The sequence below is a fragment of the Phyllostomus hastatus genome, unplaced genomic scaffold, assembly GCF_019186645.2.
Source record: "Phyllostomus hastatus isolate PE091 unplaced genomic scaffold, TTU_PhHast_1.1 phas_contig_148, whole genome shotgun sequence".
Classification (NCBI taxonomy): Eukaryota; Metazoa; Chordata; class Mammalia; order Chiroptera; family Phyllostomidae; genus Phyllostomus; species Phyllostomus hastatus.
This window is the reverse complement of record NW_025333607.1, coordinates 5,655,940-5,676,040: the sequence shown is the minus strand read 5'-3', so window position 1 is coordinate 5,676,040 and position 20,101 is coordinate 5,655,940. Positions and strand designations below refer to the sequence as shown.

The window sequence follows — 20,101 nt, the reverse complement described above, 5'->3', positions numbered from 1 at the left end:
ATGGTTGGAAATTTAAAACGCTCACCTCAGACACTGGTAGGGGCAGCAGACAAAAAAGCAAATATATAAAAGTGTTAATAACAATATACTTTCACTTTAGAATCAGTGACCAGAACACTCATGTCTTTGGGAAGCATGGAACATTTGCAAAGATCGGCCAAGTACCAAGGTGACTCCGGAAATCTCAATTGATTTTATAAAGCATACTCTTAGCCATTAGGCAATCAAATGAGATATTAATCTAACAAAAAGAAAGCTGAAGAAATCTCTTCTATCTGGAAATTGAAGAACATACTGGTAAATAGTCCTTCTGTTAAGGAGGTAAATTGCAAGGAAAGACAAGGAAAGCATGAATATGTAAAATTCCTGGGGTGCTAGTGTTGTAAATTCTGAAAATAAATCTGATTTAATTACAAAAGATTAATAATCAATAAGTCTGATGGTGAGTATATAAGAGTTTGTTAAATTATTTTTTATATTTTTCTATGTATTTAAAAAATACCTAGTAATTTAAAAACAGACATATTTTGTAATAAACAAAAACATTAGATATAATTAAAATATTACTCAGACAAAAATCAGAGCTTTAAATACATGCATTAGAAAACTGAAATAGCAAGAGAGGAGAATAAAAGAAAAAATAAATGATTAAGTGTTTAACAAAAGAAGCTAATAAAAAGACAACAAATCCAAAGTAATAAGGAAAGGGATATCAAAAGATAGAAATCAGAAACTGAGGAAATAGAAAAAAATCAATATTAAAGACTTAACAAAGCAAATACTAGTTCTTTGAAAAGATCAGTAAGATAGCAAACTCCTGATAAGACTGAACAAGATAAATCAGAAAAGAGGTAAATAAATAAAAAACACAGTACGAAAAGGAGACATGTCTAGGGTCACAGAAATATCTGGGTTTCCACATAATTTTAAAAATTAATTAATTATGTATAAACACTATAATACCTCCGTGGCCCCCGAGAAAATGGATTTATTTCTACAAAGTATTTGAAGTGTTTGAAATGGACACAAGAAGAAACAGAAAACTGAGTAGCCTATAAAAGTTAAAGATGTTTAAGTGTCAGTAAAACGTTTCCTACAACAAAAGGCTCAGGAAAGGGGTGGGGGACCGGAGAAAGCGCAGGCTGGCAGTGGGTGTGGGAAACGACTCACGCAAGGACGCCGGAGAGGGCGTGAGGCCATCTCCGTGAGGCAACCCCGCCTCGGACAGCCCGGTGCCCCTCTGCACCCGTCAGGCTGCTTGGGATTCGAAAGCCAGCAAATAACCAGTCCCAGGTCCTCCCTGAGGACTACCGGTCACTTCTCATGAACGCCACAGCCCTGTCCTCTTCTCCCAGGACGTGGCTCAGAAGTTCTGTCCTCTCTCTGCCTCTCTTCTCACTGGTTCAGACTGGCATCGAACACAGCCAGGATGTGCACACGGCATGAATTTTCATAAGATGAGCATCCCTCAGAGCCACCGCCGCTGAGAAACAAACACCCCAGTCTGCGTGCAGCCCCCCTCACGCCTCTTCCCGTCGTCGCCCCCTTCTCCCAGAGGTGGCCACTGTCCTCAGTGCAAACACCATGGGTGAGCTTTGCGTATTTTAAAATAAAAAGAAGTGGAATCATAGTGCCCCCTGTTTGTCCTTTTGTTTTTGCCCAAATCTGCTTATGGAGGTTCATCCATCTTGTTGCAGATTTCACTCGCTCGTTCACCTTTGCAGTCCGACATTCCACGGAATGATTGTGCCACGATGTCCCCATGTTTGTATTGATGGGGATTTACTTTCCCTCCCGGGTAACATTAGTGTTACCAGTAATGTTGTGCGATCATACACGCGGTTGGCTGTCGTTATTTGTGGGTTCTGCATTTGTGCATTTGCCTACTTACTGGGATGTACGTGCAACCCCCAAATCAACACCTGCAGAGCTTTTCGCTGCCCTTCATTGACGTGGCTGCACAAAGTGGCTGGAGTTTGTCCCCTGCGGTGCCTCTTCCCAGCTGGAGTCGAGCGAGGTGCCGCCCCGCCATTGTGCTACCGTTCTCGTCCTGTACACAAGTGCCCTGCGTGCTCTCTACTTAGTGCCGTGGCTTTTGCACTTTTTTCCTGGTGATTTGGTGATTTTAAGTGGCCCCCACACGCAGTGCTGAAGTGCTGTGAGGGGCCTGGTGGAGGAAATAGGCGTTGTAGAAGCTTCGCTCAGGCGTGAGGGACAGCGCTGTGCAGGCCACGAATTCGGTGTTAAGGAATCTGCAACACACTACATTGACAGAGCGGTCGTTAAACAGGATGCTCCTAATACAGGCTCTGTACTGACGGGGCGATGGAAGTGTGACCAGAGTTTCACGGCGACTCTGGGTTCTCCTTGGGAGGAACTGTGCCGTTCTCAGTAAGTTGGTGCCCGCGGTGACTTTGAGGAACGTCACTACATGAATGAGGAGGGTTGACTGGGTGTGCATTTCGCTGAGCGCATACCCAGGGGTCTCAGTGCTGGGCCGTGTGATTGACATATTTTCGACATCAATACAACAGTCACATTTCAAAGACACTCTAGTGTGTGCTCACCAGCGGCGATAGGAGAGTACTAGTAGCTTTGTATCTTTCCCCACACTTGGTGTTGTTCGGCTTTTGAATTGTAGCCATCGAGCAGATGTGTCCATCATACTGCGGTGTGATATGCTTTTTCCTGATGACTGATGGTGTCGAGCACCTTTTTGTGAGTTGCTTATTGGCCACGTATATTCCCTGTTTTGTGAAGTGCCTGTTCCAGTCTTTCTCCTTCTAAACACTGCGTTCTCTGTCTCTTTCTCATTGGTTTGCAGGAGTCCTGTTTCTATCCTGGAATCAGTCCTATTTGGTCACCTGTGTGACGAATAATTTCTCCCATGTTGTGACTTAGCATTTTATTCTCTCATGGTGTTTTTTGATGAATATAAATTTGTAGTATTAATGAAGTTAAATCTGTCATTTACTTTCTTGATAGTTTAGTACTTTTTAATTCCTTTTTAAGAGATCTTTGCTTACTATGAAGTCTAAAGACATTATCCTGTTTATCTTCCAGAAGGTTTATTGTTTTATCTTTTCTATTTTGATCTGTAATGCACCTGAAGCTAATATTTGCATCATGTGAACCAGTCATTGTGATATTCTTTTTTTCTACAGTGATATCCAGCTGACATGGTACATTTGTTGAGAAGGCTGTCAGTCCCCCGCTGTGTGGTATTTCATCTCTCATAATGCTTTCATAACGTGTCACCCCCAGTCTTTAACTTGCGACCTGCTTGTATCCTTACATTGAACATCTGTCTGTTGTAAGCAACGTATATTGATTTCAATTTTTAATTCTAGTCTAAAGTCTTTACCATTTAATTACAGTATTTATGTATATTTAATATTTCTATGTTACCGTTTTCCCATCTGTGCTATGTTCATTCCTGTTTTCTTTATTGCTTTCATTAAAGGAACACAAGTATTTTTTAAAAGATTTATTTATTTTTAGAGAAAGGGTTAGGGAGGGAGAAAGAAAGGGAGAGAAACATCGATTCATTGCCTCTCATATGTGCCCCGACTGGGGACTGAACCTGCAACCCAGGAGTGTGCCCCTGACCAGGAATCGAACTGGTGATATTTTGCTTTGCAGGAGGATGCCCAACCAGCTGAGCCACACTGGTCAGGGCAGTATTTAAGTATTTTTAATTTTAAACAATTTCTCCCATATTAGTGAGTCAGTTACACAGTCTTTTAACTTCTCTGTTTTTTGATGACCATAAAGGGCTCCGTATGAGACCTTGACTTTCTGAAGTCTAATCTAAATTAGACTTCTGTTCCTTGCAAGTACTTGAGACGGTCTTCACTTTTTTCTTTCTCTCCTTCCCTCTGTCTGGTGGTCATGTATTTCAATTCTCCATATATTTTAGCCTGAAAAAGAAATTGTCATTGCTTTTTCCCATCAGTACTCACTTAGCTTTACCCACATATTTGCTCATGGTTTCTCGTTCCCCTGGGCTGGGGCTTGCTTCCAGCTGGGGTCATTTCCTTCGTTACGGATGCATTGCCAAGGAACACATTTAGTGTTTGCTTATCTGAAAATATCTTTATCTTTACTTTTGGAGGAAATTCAAAAACGATTGTATAATGTATAGATTGGCTGTTATTTTCTTTCAGCATTTTAAAGATATTTCATTGCCTCCTGACTTCCACCATTTCTGCTACCAGATTATTGTTCCTTTGAAGTAAATGTCTCTTTTCCCCTCTGGCTGCTTTTGAGGTTGTGTTGTGTCTTCGCTGTTCAGCGGCTTCGCTATGACGGACCTGGGCATGTTTTTTTCCCTTTGATTTTTCCTGCTTTGAGATCGTAGTGCTTCCTGTGTGTGTAGTTTGATGTTTCCCTCGCCAGTCTTTGAAAATGCTTAGCTAGTGCCTCCTCTGACATTTCCCGTCTCATTCTTTCTTTCTCCTTCTGGATTCATCGTTGTAGGCACACGCTTGAAAATAATGACGATGAATATATTGAAGAAGGTAGAAGATGTGATGGATCATTTAAGCAGAGAACTGAAGTATGCAGAAGAATTTCAAATAGAAATTATAGAACTGAAAAATCTGCAACATTTAGAATGCACAGATAAATTGGATAGCATATTAGATACAGTAGAAGGAAGAGTTATTAAATGGAAGAGAGGTATATTGAAAATATCCAGCATGAAGCTGAAGAGATGGATGAACTTCTCTCTGTCCCTTTCTACCACTGAGGCTGAATATAATTGTTACGGTTTATACAGGGTCCGGCAGAAGTAACACCATGGAGTGTGGTTGGTACGGTACGTGAATGTCTCGCACGAGATGGACAGCAATTTGAACATTTTACCTAAAATGTCACATGGTGTGCTTGAGTGTGATATTGTTCTGTTACAGAATTACATGCTTAAGATTTTGTAATAAAAGAGTTTTACGTAATACGAAGGGGCGTTATTTTGCCGGCCCCTGTGTTGCCCCAGTGTGGCTTTGCTTCCTTCCACCACCTGGGTGAGCGTGTTGGCAGGGAGAAGCAGTGGGGGGGTGGGCACGGTCCAGGCAATGAAACAGCGCGTGAAAGGCAGGTAGCCAGGGAGAATCGGCCAGGTCTGGGGGTTCAGAGGAAGTCACCAGACACGAGCGGGGGCCTTTTTGTATTGGGCCACCACGTCTAGAAAGATGCACAGGACCTTGCATGCCTTCGCTGACCAAGTGATTCAGAAGAACCGATACTTCCTTCACCGATGCTTGGTGGTGTGTACCAGTTTGGCCCCTCCGAATCTTCTGGTGGAAGCCATCCATCGCTGTGTAAAATGAAGTGGTTACTGGGGGCTAACTAGCTACAGCCAGGGGGCAGGCTGTTGACCCGGTGTGACGAAACGTCACTGGATTGATGGTTACGCTTTTGTTTCCCCTCTGTCATAGCTGCACGTGTCCGCTGCTGGGAAGAGTGTGGGGAGCTGACTTGGAAGCTTGTCAGTTGCTTCTCCAGAGCCTGCAGCTCCCGGATCCCGGAGGTGGCCCGTCTGCGGCAGAGGAGAAGCAGGTGGATGACTCAGGGGGAGCTGCCAGTGCCACCGTGCCCGGCTGCTGTCCCCCACCCCGCTCTGAAGACGAGAGGAGGACCCCTCTGCAGGCGCTCGGCGAGTGGAGGGCTCAGCCGGCTCCCTCGCCTCCCCGTGCCGACAGCAAACAGAAAGAGGTCTGTCCAGCCCCGCAGCCTCCGCAGGGGTCTCATGCTGACGGGGCTCTGGGGCCCACTCGCACTATTGGGAGGGCTTCCCGCGGGACCATCCGAATGTTTCAGAGTCTTAGTAACTCCTGAATATGATTGTAAAATAATGTAGAATTTTTTGTAGGAGGAGTTTAAAACCTAGAAGAGCAAAAAGAAAAACTTCGGCCTATTTAGTTCTATTTTCTTCTACTTTTATGACCACAGTTAGAATACACAGTTTAATATATAATTACTATATAAAATATACACTATATGTGTCAGTAACATACACACAGCTATTATATATACTATATGTGTCAAATATATTGATTATATATTTAGAATCTACCTCTTACAACATATCATTACTTATTAGCATCAAACATTCAAATATACGTGTTTATGCCATTAACTGTTTTTGGCAAACCCAGAGCATAACAGGTATTTGTAATCTGCTTTACTCATTTAAAAAAAAACTAACCCTTAATTGGCTTATGATGCTATCTATATATTAGGTATGTGTAAAATTATGTTTTACATAGCTGTGTATGCGTATACATATATGTATATATATAAACATGCATATGTGGGTTTATTTAACGTTTTGCCCCGAGGCTGACCTCAATGAACAGAGAAGAGCTGGTAGCTTCCCCTCCCCGTCCTCCCTCCCCCTGTCCCCCCTGCGCCCCCCCCCCCCGGGCCCTCCCTCCCCCTCCCTCTGGCTCATCTCTCCCCTCGCCCCTCCCCTTGCTTCCCCTCTAACCCTCGCAATATCCCTTTCAGTGACAGGGCTCTAGGAACTTTTTTCCAATTTCGGTGCCCTAACCGGAGGCTTTGGAGCTTTTTTTCTGGCCAGGTTCCCAGGTGCTCTGAGTATTAAAAGGAAATTAAGGTGCGGTGAGGCTGGAGGGACGTGTCACTTCACGCTTACGGCTCCCATGTGACGCCCGCTGCGCCTTTTCCATGACTCACGGAGCCGAGGGGCGAGCGCCCCACACCCCCCACCCGGGTGGCCTCCCTGACCTGTCTCGGGACAGGGGTGACACTCCTCACCTGTGGCCCGTGCTCACACTCACCGCCCCCGGGCTGCTTGGGAAATGCACACTCAGTCCTGTGTTTGAACTGAGTGACTTCCGGGAAAGCCAGCTCTTGTCTGTCTGCAGCCCCGCTGGCCTCGCACGGTCCGGCTCCAAATGGAGCCGCGGATGACCTCAGCCTTTGTCCCCCGAGGCCTGCGGGGGACCCACCCCGAAAGCCTGGCTGCTGGAGCTCTTGGTAGAGGTGTGGAAACTTTGCCATCTGTTGCAGTTGGGCAGCTGGAAAGAATATTCTGGAGTGGAGGGAAGCAAGGGGTGGGGCGTCCTGGGTGGAAGAACCTCGGGCCCTGGGGCCCAGGCTCAAGGTCGGGCTGGCTTTTCCGAGGTGGGCTCCCAGGGGCTGTGTCCAGGCCAGGCTTGCGATGGGGTCTGTGGGGCCTCAGCCCCACTGGGGGTCAGGACTGATTCAGCAGATTTGGTCTTGTGGAGAGAGTCTTTTCCCTCCCCTCTTCTTCTCTCCCCCGCTTCCTCCCTTCCTCCCTCCCTTTCTCCCCCCTGTGTCCCTCCAGGCTCTCCGGCAGATGACTTTCCCAGGTATAGGAGGGTGATGCCTCCCTTATAAGATTATTCGCACCTGCCCCTCGGGCTGTAGGAAAACAGAGCTCATTTTGCCTAAAAGAGACATTCAGAGCCAAGGGGATGCATGGAAGGGCACTTGAGGTTCCTGGTGAGGAGGAGGCCCGGTGGCTGCTTCTCTGAGCTCCCAGTCCTCCCCCCGCCCCCAGCCCCTCTGCACCGAGTGCAGTGCCAGGACGTTCTGCAGAGCTGGGTTGCTTTCTTGGGGGCCAGAGAGAGCAGAGGGGGACTTCGCAGCATTTGCTACATCTCCTGACCTGCGCCAGGCCCCGTCCTGTATTCTTCTCTGGGGTTGCATTCAGAGAGGAGGCAGGCTTCCTCTGAACCCGTGAGTGAGCGGCAAGAATGTTAAGATGGTCCGTATTTCCTGGAAAGGACAACATTATGGGAACAGAAAACGTTTCAGCCGTTGCCAGGAATTGGGGCTGGGGGGCGGGGCTGACCACAAAGCGCAGCAGGAAGGAGTTTGGGGGGGGGGTGCGTGGTAGAACCATTCTGCATCTTGATTATGCATCTGTCTAAACCTGTAACGTCACACCAAAAGGAGTGAAATGTAATGCACATCACTTCAAAAAAGTGACACCTACCTATTTCAAAGCAAGGCAGGGGATGTTTGAATCCATTGCACTTGGCTCGGGGCTATGGGAGATAGTAAAATGCGATGGAAGGAGCCTGGGGCGTGGAGGCCGCACACAGGCTGCGTCTCCTTATCTGCTCAAAAAACGAGGGTCGTGAAAATGGCCTCGTGAGGCGGTTGTGAAGATTCAAATAAAATAATGCGCCTGAAAGTGAGTGACTGAAAGAGCGGAGCGTTAGAAATGTGTGTGCGCTTATCACCTTCGGGCAGTTACCAGTGTCTCTAAGACGCTTGAAAAATACTGTATCTTGCCTCCTGGACTAAGAAGCAGAAGTGAGCAACGCAGCGGTGGAAGACAGCTAAGAAAATGAAGGTTTAATCAGGGAAGCGTCTTGTTTGTGTTTGGACGGAGGACGTTAGAGCCCCAAAGGCGCAGAGAAACGGCCGCTGAGGGTGTCGTCAGGAGGGCGATTTTGTTTTCCCGCTTGGGTTTTGTAGGGAGTCATTGAAGTCGGGTGCTTGCGTGCCCATCCTGCGGCGAATGCGTCTGTTGGCTTTGCGGCTCTGAGTCGGTTTGGTTTTGGAACTCGCGGCGGGGTCTGGCCACCCCACGCTGGTTTCTCTATTGAAGTGTGATGCCCTGAAGGCAGTTGATTGCTTCCGAACCCAAATCATCCGTGGAAAATTGCTGACTTAGAGAGGTCCGCGGGGAGACGGGTTGCCAAGGCCTTCACTGCGCTTCTCTGGCCCACGTGATGCTGCGCCTTTCGCTCCCGCTTTGTTAGAACAAGTGCTTTGTCACGAATGAAAGCTTTCACTGTGTTTATGGTCCCTCCAGGCCACTCTGCACCATTTCCCCCACTTTACAGCGGGGGCCACTGAGGCACAGTAAACTGCTTTGGGCTTCGTCATGAGGAGGACGGCAGCCCGCGGGTCACGGGCCAGTCATAGCGTGCGCTTCCTTGGTCAATAAGAGCCTCCTCGGTTTCGGTTTCCTTGAGCCTCTCTGCAAGCCTTTCCTGGGCTCTGGAAGCAATCAGCTGCCATTGGCCCTGCTTTATAGATATTACAGAAATTGCACGGAGGCCAGACGGGAGCTGGGGAAATCACCGAGCCAGTTTCCTCCGCTGTGAAGTTGCTCTTTTGTACTTGCCGTTCTGGCCATAATAGCTGCATAATTCTTCCTTTCCTGTCTGCAGCCCGCCTGCTGGGGTGCTCTCTGGTTCGCTGCAGAGTGGGCTCCCCTCCTGCAGAGTTCCTGGACAGCATCACTGGGCCCCCATTTGTCACCCCGTCTGCTTCCGTTCCCATCCCGTTGCTGCCACCAAAGGGGCTAAAAGAGGCCAGAATAGGTGCAGCCGCTCTGAGCCATCTCCTGGACCGTTTGAGAAGCCAGTGTGCAAGAGTGTCTGTGATAAAAAGTTAGCAGGAAGAACCAGGTGCTGTCGCTTTCTGTACTGTATCGCAGAGTCCCCGAAGATCGTTGCAGGTGCGTCCCGATTCCTTCTCACTCCATTTCATGGGACAGGAAAGCTGGAGAAAGGGCTTCTGTGGCGAAGGCGTGTGTGTTCACCACCTTACCTGGTTTCAACCCCAGAGCCGTCTGTAGAGGTAGGAAGGCAGAGGCAGGCCCGAGTCTTCCTCCTCTGTCACTTCCCGCCTCACTTCGGGCTCAGTTCCCTCGCCAGGGGAACGGGGTGAAAAAGAGCTGGTCCTGCCCTGGTAGGGTAGCGCAGTGGGTTGGAGCATGGTCCTGATGCGCCAGGGTTGCAGGTTCTAACCCCGGTCTGGGCACACACAGGAACCAACCGATGAATGCACGGGTGGGTGACACATGAAATTGATGTTTCTCTCTCTCCTTCCCTCTCTCTCTAAAAATCCATCAATAATAAATAAACAAACAAACAAATGAATAAATAAACAAAGCATGTCTCGAACTACCGAAGTGAGAGTTCATGAGACAGCACGAGGAAATGCTCACTCATCTGCCAGCTGCTTTTCTCTGGTGCCTTTCGGGAGAAAGCCGAGGCCCAGGGCACGAAGAGACATTGACCTCTGCTAAAATTTAGAGTTTTGCGTGGCACACCCAGCTGTATTGCAAACAGACCCAAGAGTGGGCCAGCAGAAGCAATCGGGATGCAACCAGGACGGTAATTGGTTGGTTCATTAAAGAGCCAGAGAGTCATAGAAAATGGTACACGTGCATTTGGAACTTCTTTAACACCGAAGACACACAACTGTGTGCTGGTCCTGTGCAGTGGGACCAAGGCCCTTGGTCTGCGGGGTCTGCTGCCTGCCTCCTCACGGCGCCCTGCTGCACAAACCGCGGCGGTACCGCCTCACCTGCGGTTTCCAGTTTAGGTTCCTCTAAGGAGGACTGAACATTTCAGCAGCATTTGTAAGACAATCAATCCTCAGTCTCTTCCCTCCCCTTTTTTTTCATCCGCATCTGAGGATGCATTTATTGATTTTAGAGAAAGGAAGGGAGAGACAGATGTGGAGAGAGAGAGAAACATCGATGTGGGAGAGAAACATCCACAGGTTGCCTTTTGTATGCACCTCGACCAGGGATCACACTTGAAACCTAGACATGTGCCCTGACCAGGAATCGACCCCACGACCTTTTGGTGTGCGGGATGAGGCTCAAGCCAAGCGAGCCACCTGGCCAGGGCTCTCCCTCTCTTAAATATTGAGTTTTTCCAAGGTTTTGTACTTGGTTTATGAGGAGACAAGAACTCTCTTTTCACACTAATATTTTACTGCTTTCTGTCTATTCAAATTTTGTAATTAGGGCTTTAGGTTCACCTGTGCCTCGGCCCCGCCTGGCCTTGTCCTTGATAATGGGAGCGGGCAGAGCCACAGGCCGGCCTGGAGGTGGGGCGGGGCTTCCTGTCTCCCTCCACTGGCTCCTTCTGGTTCCCTCCGTTAATTAACGACGTCGGCCTGTCGGCCTCCCTCTCTCACCTGCCCGTGGAAAGGAAGTGGGCTCCACTGATCTGCCTCCTTTTGGAACATTCTGGAGCGACTTTCTGCGCTCCAGGGCTTCACTGCGGCAGTCCTTCCGCTAATTAAAAGTAATCCAGTGCTGCCGAGGAAAACAACCCCGGGGCTCTGGGAGACGCTGTCCCCCTGGAAGCTCCTTGCCATTCACGGCTGAACTCCCAAGGACAGCCACCGCCTGCGTGTGAGGGCTAATTTACGGCACTCGCAACATTGGAGGCTTATCTAACACATACGGGGTGGTTTCCTTTGAGTCCCTGGGACGTTTCTGGAGAATGACCCGACACCCTGCCCCCTTGTCAGATGCAGGCTGCTTCGGGCTTTCTCACCTCTTGGGAGCTAGGGCAGCTGAGCCGGGAACGTCCTGCAGGGGGAGCTCTGCGCAGCGGCGGGGGGCGGGCCGGGGCTGCGCTTCCCTGCACTCACTCATGGAGCACCAACCAGGCTCGACTCTCAAGGGCCACGTCCGAGCCAGGGTTACACGGTGGCATTCGACAGCAGCAATCCCAGTAGTCTCGTAGTCGTGTACTTTACAAAAGCAGTTGGAAACTGGAATAATACGTCTAAAATGAACACAGATGAAAGTCGGCCTTGGGTTCTGTTCTCGTAGTCCAGTATTTTCTAGCTACGGGCAGGGCACTGGGCACCTCTCTCCCTGAATGGAACCCCCAACTTTGCTCCGTTTCTGTTTCTTTACACAAAAGGGCCGTAAGGTTCCATAGCCCTGTCCCGGGAATCTGAATCCTTTGTGAGACGGAGGTGAGACAGGCATGTGCCGACGCACCAGTATCGTTTACAAACAGACTTTTCCTCGGGGGGTTCGAACAGGCTTTGGCCTCGTCCAGCTCTGACTTTCAACTGCAGTGGGCTAGAAGGAAAGCTGTCGGACTTCTCTCAAGTGGTCGTGTCATATAAATTATAGCTGGAAACCACAGGCCACTGAATGTACGTGAATTATCAGGCAGCATCTGCTTTCATCAGTTCTTTTTGGTTCTGTTCATTGGTTTAGAGCTCATCAGTGCCTGCTGTCACAAGCACGCAGATACCGTATTTTGCCATGTATAACACGCACTTGTTTGCCCAAATTTTTGAGGGAAAAATAAGGATGCACATTATACGTGGGCAGTACTGAATGTGGGTGCACGTTATACACGGCAACATATGGTACTTGAAGACAGTTCACCGCTCCCTCTGACCTAAAGACGTCTAAATAGTTCAGATGCCTTCCTTACCATTTATGACATCTGGATGCTTTTAAAAGAACTACCATTTACTCAGGGTGCAGCCCTGTAATTTAGATATTTGGATAAATACTTGCATTATGTGGAGTAATAATGATGTACCTTCAGTGTCTTAATTTGAACCTCTCTGCTTGGCATTTACACAGGACTGTAGAATTCAGAGTTTATGTGGAAAGACAAACATTTAATAAAATCTATTTCAAATAGATGTGAAAGATATTCTTTGTAGTATGGACAGGACTTTGAGGTAAACATTCTTTATGTGGACAATAAAAAAGAAAGAAAACCATATAGCATTCCTGGAATGTATTTGCCAAGCAAATACTTTGGAAAACAGCCCGAAGGAACACATTTAAGCCTGTGATTTGAATACTGAACTAAGTTAATGCGTTATTTAATGCATCAGCTAAGCTCACGGGTGGTGGTGATTACATCTGGTTTACCTTAAGCTACAGGAGCAGAAACGAGACTTTACAACAGGGCAAACACCACAAGGTTCAAGTTGCATCTTTGGTTTGTAATCACTGAATGTTTGCAGCACAGGCACTTTTACATATTTTTTAAAGGATTTTATTTATTTTTAAAGAGAGGGGAAGGGAGGGAGAAAGAGAGGGAGGGAAACATCAATGTGTGGTTGCCTCTTGCGCGCCCCCTACTGGGGACCTGACCCGGAACCCAGGCATGTGCCCTGACTGGAAATAGAACTAGTGATCTTTTGGTTTGCAGGCTGGTGCTCAGTCCACTGAACTGCACCAGCCAGGGCCGTATTTTTTTTTTAACACTGCTTATGGCTCCGCAATTGATCAATGCAGACCGCTTGACAACCAGAGGGGGACACTGGTCTGTGACCTGTCTTTGTTGTGCAGCCCGTGACTTTGTTCGGGTGGGAAACTGTTTCTCATGCCGTGTCACATGGCCAGGGAGCGTGGGGATCCGCGTAAGAGAGCGCAGAGTAGGGCTTCCCAGGTGGGGCTCCTTGCCCCACACGCCCGACCCCAGCAGGGGCCGGGGTAAGGGGTACCTTTAAAGCACAGAACGGGGCTCAGTGCGTTTCCCACCGGAAACCAGGCCCAGAGGCGGTGCTCGGTGATTTCCCAGAGCAACGTTATATCAGAGCCGGGGACGCGTCCTCGGTTCTGAGGTTTCTCTGTTTCATTACTTGATCCTGTTTCGGACGTCATGCTGCCTCCCGCTTTAGAGAGACTGCTGACAGCACTGGGCAAAATCAGCTATTTAAATATTCTCGACTCAGTGACTCGGCCCAAGCCACAGCCCCTGCTCCGGCCTGGGGCGGGTCACCGCCGAGGGGTGACATTTCAGAAACGCAGGCGTGGCGAGGCGTGGGAGCCTTTCCCCGAGCCGAGCTGGCAGCTACGGCAGTTGGACCCACACAGCGTCCCATTCCACATGCGTTTTCTGTTCCAAATAAAATAGTTAATGCGGTTTCTCTCGTCGCTCTAGATATGGCCTAATAAGATGCTGCTACCAGCTACTCGCTCCTATCAAAACAATTATTTTTATTGTATTGTTTCCTACCCTTTGAATAGGAGCTCTAGTTTGAAAGCTTTGGAATGTTGATTATTTTCCACATTCCATAGGCAAGGCCTTATTTATGAGAAATGGCACTAAGTGAAAAGTCCTTGGAGGTGCCAGCTGCAGAGTCTGACTGTTCCCACCAGCGTGTGAGGGTGAGGGAGCTGTTCAGGCCGGCAACCGAATGCAGCTTTGGGCCTGAGTGTAAACTTCCATGGATAAATGTTTTTAGAAAGTCATCTTAATGGGAAAATCCTGCGCAACAAAGGAAATCCCGTCCTCTGTTTTAAATCAAGCTCCTCGAGTCTGGCGAGTGGGACAGAAATTTGACATTAGCTCTAACTCGACCCAGCTGGGAATTTCTGCCCAAAGATCCAAGTCTACAGGTTTTGATCATGAGCGGAGTTAAGCAAATTATGTTTGAAATGCTGCAGGCTGAGCTGGCGCTACCGTATCATGCCCGCGTGGAGGGACGGGCGGGAAGATGCCAGGGTTTTTCTGAGGCTGATAAAGGGCACGTTTGTATGGGAGTGCTGTGGCCAGCACACGGCAGGCGGACCAGTTGCCCCAGGCAAAGCCATTCTTGGCAGCATCAAAGGCAAGGGACCATCGTCTCCTGCCTGACTCTTCGTGGGATGTCTTGGATGTTCAGTCTGAGAAAGAGTGCAGCTTCCTCACGCCCTGGTGAAAAAGGAGAGTTTCCATTCATTGTTTCAACAAGCAACTACTGAGCACCTCCTAAGAGCTAGGCAGAATGCTGGTGCCGGGGCGGCAGGATACCGTTCTGCTCCCCCGAGGTGCAGGCACGGGCAGGTGTGTGCCCGCTGAGGAAGGGCGGGGCGGGAGAGAAGAGGGGGCTGCAGGAATAGCCCTAACCCGGAGGGGACAGGGACAGGAGCATCCCGGGAAGAAGTGACTCTGCAGGGGGTTGGAGAGGGATGGGGGATTCGCCAGGCGGAGCAGGGGAGAGGCTCAGTAATGAGGCCATTTACCTGGAACAGCTTCTTTCCTTCGGACCCACGTGGGAAACAGCTACACGTAGGGCGAAACAATGGGAGGGAGGGATGGAAAGAAAAAAAAATCATTCGAATTGCTGAGAAGACTGCCTGATGGGGCAAATTACTGGAGAGTTTCCGAAGATGCTCTGAAATACCCAACAACCTGTACTTTCTCCATTCAGAAATGCAAATGCTACAAAACTCCGTTTCAGCCAGCACCGCCAGTGACTTCGTGGCGGGAGGTATTTTAATGATCAAGTATCAGTCGTGCAGGGATTTTTTTTTTTTGCTACATTTAATTTAGTAACAGAGATGGGAGCAGATGCTACAGATTTCCCACGGAGAGGAGCCCAGAGATCGGGAGCCACTGGACGAGGTTTCGACAACGTGCATTTGGAATGTCGTGACCCTCACGTTCCCATTCAGAAGGCGGGAGTTTGCACCGTCCTTCCCTGGCTCACTGCCTCCTCCGTTTCGGGGCCACGTGGACCAAAAACGGCCCCAGCTCACCGTGGCACCCCAGGTTGTCCTGGTGGATGTCACCAGCGCCAGTGGATCCGAATCTGAGTCCTGGAGGGAGCCCCTCCCCACAGGGAGGCTGAGCCCACTCAGAGTAGACTTGGTGGAGTCCCCGTGGTGGAGGGTGGAGGGAAGAGAGGCGGCACCTTCAGGCGCTGTACGCCTCTCCGATTTCTTTGCCCCTTCCCCTTTGTAAGCACCCCCCCCCCCGACCCTGGGCCAGCCCAGCAAGGACCCCTCTCTGTTTGCCCCAGATCCAGGGGAAAAGAGCGGGCCGGATGAGGGGACACGTGCATCTTAGACACCAACCTGCCCTTTCTCATCGGGTGCCCTCCGGCAGGCCACAGGACTCGGAGATGCTGGGTGTGTGAAAGGAGGAGCCGAGCTGAAGGGAACCCAAGCCCCTGCCAGTCCAGGCCTCTCTGCTTCTAGGTTCGAAGGTACTTAGGGAAGGCCCTGTGACATGCTCAGTGGCCCTCGCTGAGGTGGCACTTGGTAAATGACCACCTTTGGTGTCCTGGGGAACAGGGCGGGGTCAAGGCCAGGGGCTCCGCTCCTCGCGCAGCTGACCCCACACTGAGGCCCCCACACCGTGCGCCTGACTTCAGTTCACCATTTCGGCTCCGACGGAAATGCCAGTGCTTTATTGAAGCCCTGACACTTTGAAAAGAAGCTTCCCTTAAAAAAAAAAAAAACAGACAAATGAGCAAAGAGAGCCTCTTTAATAGTCCCTATTTCCTAGACTTGTTTTGCACTTTCCCCCAAGTCTTAGACAAATAGAACGGATAAAATTAGAAACTGGGACAGGGTGGACGGTAAAGGCCAGGCATGTCTGCAGAGTAAGGCCTAAAACCCATCGGCCTGAAAGGACACGTCTGAGAAAGGTCTTCTCAAAGCGTGAGAGAAACCCTCGGCAGCATGGCGGGCTGGGGGCATGCTGTGTGGCTGGAACCTTCGCACCTCACATACCCAGGAGGACATAACCACTCAATAGTGCAGTGATTTCGCCCTTCGTTCCATGCCAAGAGTGTGCCCCCAAGTGCGTGTGGGGTCCCGAGGCAGGACTCCGCTTGTCTCTTACCCTCTGCCCCTCGTGATGGGTGGCCTCGCCGTGCCGAGTGGCCACTATAGAACGAGCCCTTGCTTGCTTCCCAAGCTAGGAGGAAGCCAGGCCTGCTGGTCGTCTTGCAGGCAAATACGTTGCTCAGAGGGTGTATCTGCAGGGTTCACTAGCCTGCATGTTCCACCAGGAGCTGGGGACTTGGGGACCGGGGACCAGCGTCCGTGGCTGCTCGTTGACATCTCTTCTTGCACCTCCCAGCCTCACGCTGAGGCAGGCCTGGGCGCCGGCACGTCAGTGAGCATCAGGGTCTAGGGGGTCTTGGACATCGGTGTTGAGCGAGGCAGCAGCGAGGGTGCGCTTCCTGCCAGCAGCCCTTCCTCGCACCCAGCCTCCCGTGTGGGGCGTAGCCATTTAGCTCCCTGTTTTAGCGATGATGGCTGAACAACAAGTGGTCTCCAACTTACTTTAAAACAAGCATTTGTTGTCCTCGTGGGTCTGTGGGGGAGGGGTTTGGGTGGGGTCCCCGGGGAGGCTGTCTCTGCCCCACGACCCCGGGCTGTGAGCTGCAGGTGGTGCCTGCTGAGGGCTCAGGGCCTCCCGGGTCTGCTTCCCGCCGGGACCTCAGCTGGGATCTCCACCAGGCACGTGCACATGGCCTGTCCCTGCGGCTCCAGCTTCCTCACAGCACGGGGGCCGGGTGGCAGGGAAAGCCATCTGGGAGGACACGTCACCTGTTAGGATTTGACTCTGGAAGTCAGGCTTGCGTTTTTGCTGGGTTCTGTCCATGGAAGGCCCCTCCAAGGCACACCCAGGTCCAAGGGAGAGAAGGGATAAACAGTCTCTTGATGGCAGAGACGCAAGGTCCCCACAGGCCACGCATATTCTCCGCCATACCTGGGCCCAGCGAGGAGGTGGACAGGGACGTTTTGGGGTAACAGGCAGGACCCCTGCAGCTCTGTCCTGCTGATTACCTGACTCCGGTCCCGCCCTGTCCTCTGTGGGTGGCGCAGTTTTTCATTGGTGGATAGAAACGTGTAAGCCTGCCCTCTCGTCAGCGGTCAGCTCTCAGTCTAGTTAGAAACTGATTCTGTCCCCAGGATTCCCAGTGAGAGCCTTTTGGTGAAGCCACAAGCCCCTCAGAGAATACCCACCCAGGTCACACTCAGGATGCTGTCATCCCAGGGGCAGAATCTGTCAGGCCAGCAGCCACCGGTGCGCATGGGGCCTGGCGGGCGCTCTGTGGGCTGGAGAAGCAGCACCATGAGAGAAGCCGGTTGGACCTCGGCCACTGGCCCCGGAGCCTTGAGCCCTCGGAGTCTGTTTCCTTGGGCCTGTTTCTGTCTTTTTAATCTTCAAAATTGTTTTTACAAATATTCAGATGTATTTTTTCATTATGATTTGAATTACTGTTTGTCTTTTTTCCTTCATTATGTTTTAGAGATGTGGAAAATACAACAAAATATAGAGAAAAAAATAAACATTTGCTATACTCCTGCCCCTCAAAATAACAATTGTTCATATTTTAGTGCTTTGCCTCTTTGAGTATTTCCTCATCCTTAAATAGTCTTGTATTAAAAATTATTTTACTGGGCCTGGCCAGTGTGGTTCAGTTGTTTGGAGGGTCATCCCATACACCACGAGGCTGCAGGTTCGATTCCCAGTCAGAGCACATGTCCAGGATGTGGGTTGGGACCCCACCAGGGTGCAGGTGTTTGACCAATATTTCTCTCTACCACTGGCTCTCTCTCTAAAGGCAATGAAAGAATGTTCTCGGGTGAGGATAAAAAATGATTTTAACGGATAAATAGAAATCACATGCACCAGAATTTATTTTAACCATTTTCTTTATTGTTGGATATTTAAGTTGTCCCCTGTTTCCAATACTTTCAATATAACCACTTTTGCATTAAAATATTATATTTTTATTTAATGTATATGGTAAACATTTTTCATACTTAAAAGCTAAGTAGAAATTCTTTAAATTTAAACATATACAGTTTATTTTTGAGCAATTCCAGGATGTGGAATTATTGGATCATAGGATGTAAACAATTTGAAATTTAAAATTCAGACCACGCACTCTGAAATCGCTTCTCAAACTCACACAATCTGTACATGATTTTAAAAGGAAAACAGTCAGGGGTTATATGTTTGGGGAGAAATGTGAAGTCCTCTTTTGCATGATTTGATTCAGCTTTGATTTATATTGTGTTAGCCTTAGAATGAGGATTGAGTCATTCGATTCCATTTAGGAATGTTTTAAACCCCGGCTCCATGTCCTGGTTCTCTGTTTTTTTCTTTCTTCTGTCTGTAAGTGTATCATCGGCCGTACGTACTTTCCCCCCAAGACTGCGTTTTCTCCTCCATGCGTGACTTGTGGCTTTACCGCACCGGTTTCCCCCAGATGTCCTTTCTCTCAGTGTCCCCTGGGTTCCACGCACGGCCGCAGCATCACTCCTCGTGCCTCGCCCCGGCTTCTGTGTGAGTCGTCTGCTCCGTTATCCCACCGCTTTGAATGATAAAGTGACTGCTTCTTAGGATCAGTGAGATACGCGCACACGTGTGATGGTATGGGCTTGCTGTCTCCTCGTCCTTGCCGCTGCGGCCAGTGATGAGCAACCCTTCACGCGTGCTTCCCACGCCCGCTCGTTTATTCTGTCCGTCTGTCCTCAGTGCTGTCGGGGGTCTCGAGGTTTCTTTTCTTTCCCGTATGTACTTTACTTGCGGTATACTTGATGTCTCCAATATTTACAAGGCTTATGTATTGTTCCAGTTAGCACTGTTTCATTCTGACATGGTTGGTCATGCGGATATAAACTTGAAAGCATTCCGGAGTTACTCGAGTGAATGTTAAGTTGCATATCTGGATTTAATGGTTATTCATAGACTCTAATTTTAATGTCATATAACTTATGATCTCAAAGCAGTTTTATCAGTAAATATCACCACACCTGGGCATTTTGTTGTAACTGTTGGGTAGTAATTATAGTTTTTGTAGTAACTCTGTGGTATAATTTGAATATATATCTTAATTATTTTCCTTATGCAAAATTCTTTTTGGTGTTCCTTCTAAGACTTTGCTATTACTTGGGAAAACACTACTTTTACATTTGGTTAAGTTTTAAATCTGAGCTTGCTTTTTGCTGCTTATCGATTTATTCATTGTACTTTTCAATGAGAGACCATTGACATTTAACATTGTATAAATCTAAGGTGTACCACATGTTGATTCCATCCATTTATATATTGCAATGTAATTACTACTGCCCCAACACCTCTATCATGTGCTTCTTTCTCTTTTTTTTGTGGTGAGAACGTTCAAGATCTAGCCTCTTAGCATTTCTGAAGTATGTGATGTAGTCTCATTGACCATGATCGCTATGCTGTACGTACGAGGGGTCTCCGGAACTTACTCATCTTCTAGGCGCAAGTTTGTCCTATTACATTGCTGGCACCCCCACCCCCTCCCCAGCCGCTGGGAACCACCGCCTGACGCTCCGATGCTGCAACTTCAGCTTTTTCAGATTTCACCTACACCTGACGTCACACGACATGTCTCTCTGTCTGGCTCACCTCGCTGAGCACATGTGCTCTCCTTCTTTCCCTTTATTCTGGGAGTCCCTGTGTCCCTTCCTCATTTTCTTTACCTTGTTGATCCTTTTCTCTGAAAAGTCAGTGGCCCCTCTAGCCAGGCCGTGCACTTGAGGCCCTGATGAACGAAGGAATGACCCTTGGCCCTGCCCGTGGGGAGTTCACAGTCACTAACGCGC

General features: G+C 49.1%; 1 protein-coding gene across 3 annotated transcripts in view; it reads left to right on the top strand.

Moving 5' to 3' along the window:
* Positions 1-20,101, top strand: part of DISC1 (DISC1 scaffold protein) — a 262,910-nt gene that overhangs the window by 226,898 nt on the left and 15,911 nt on the right. For all 3 annotated transcript variants that reach the window (XM_045817203.1, XM_045817186.1, XM_045817193.1), the window contains one exon: positions 5,439-5,715. In XM_045817203.1, the coding sequence (XP_045673159.1) occupies positions 5,439-5,715 (277 nt within the window). The remainder of the gene's footprint in view (positions 1-5,438; positions 5,716-20,101) is intronic.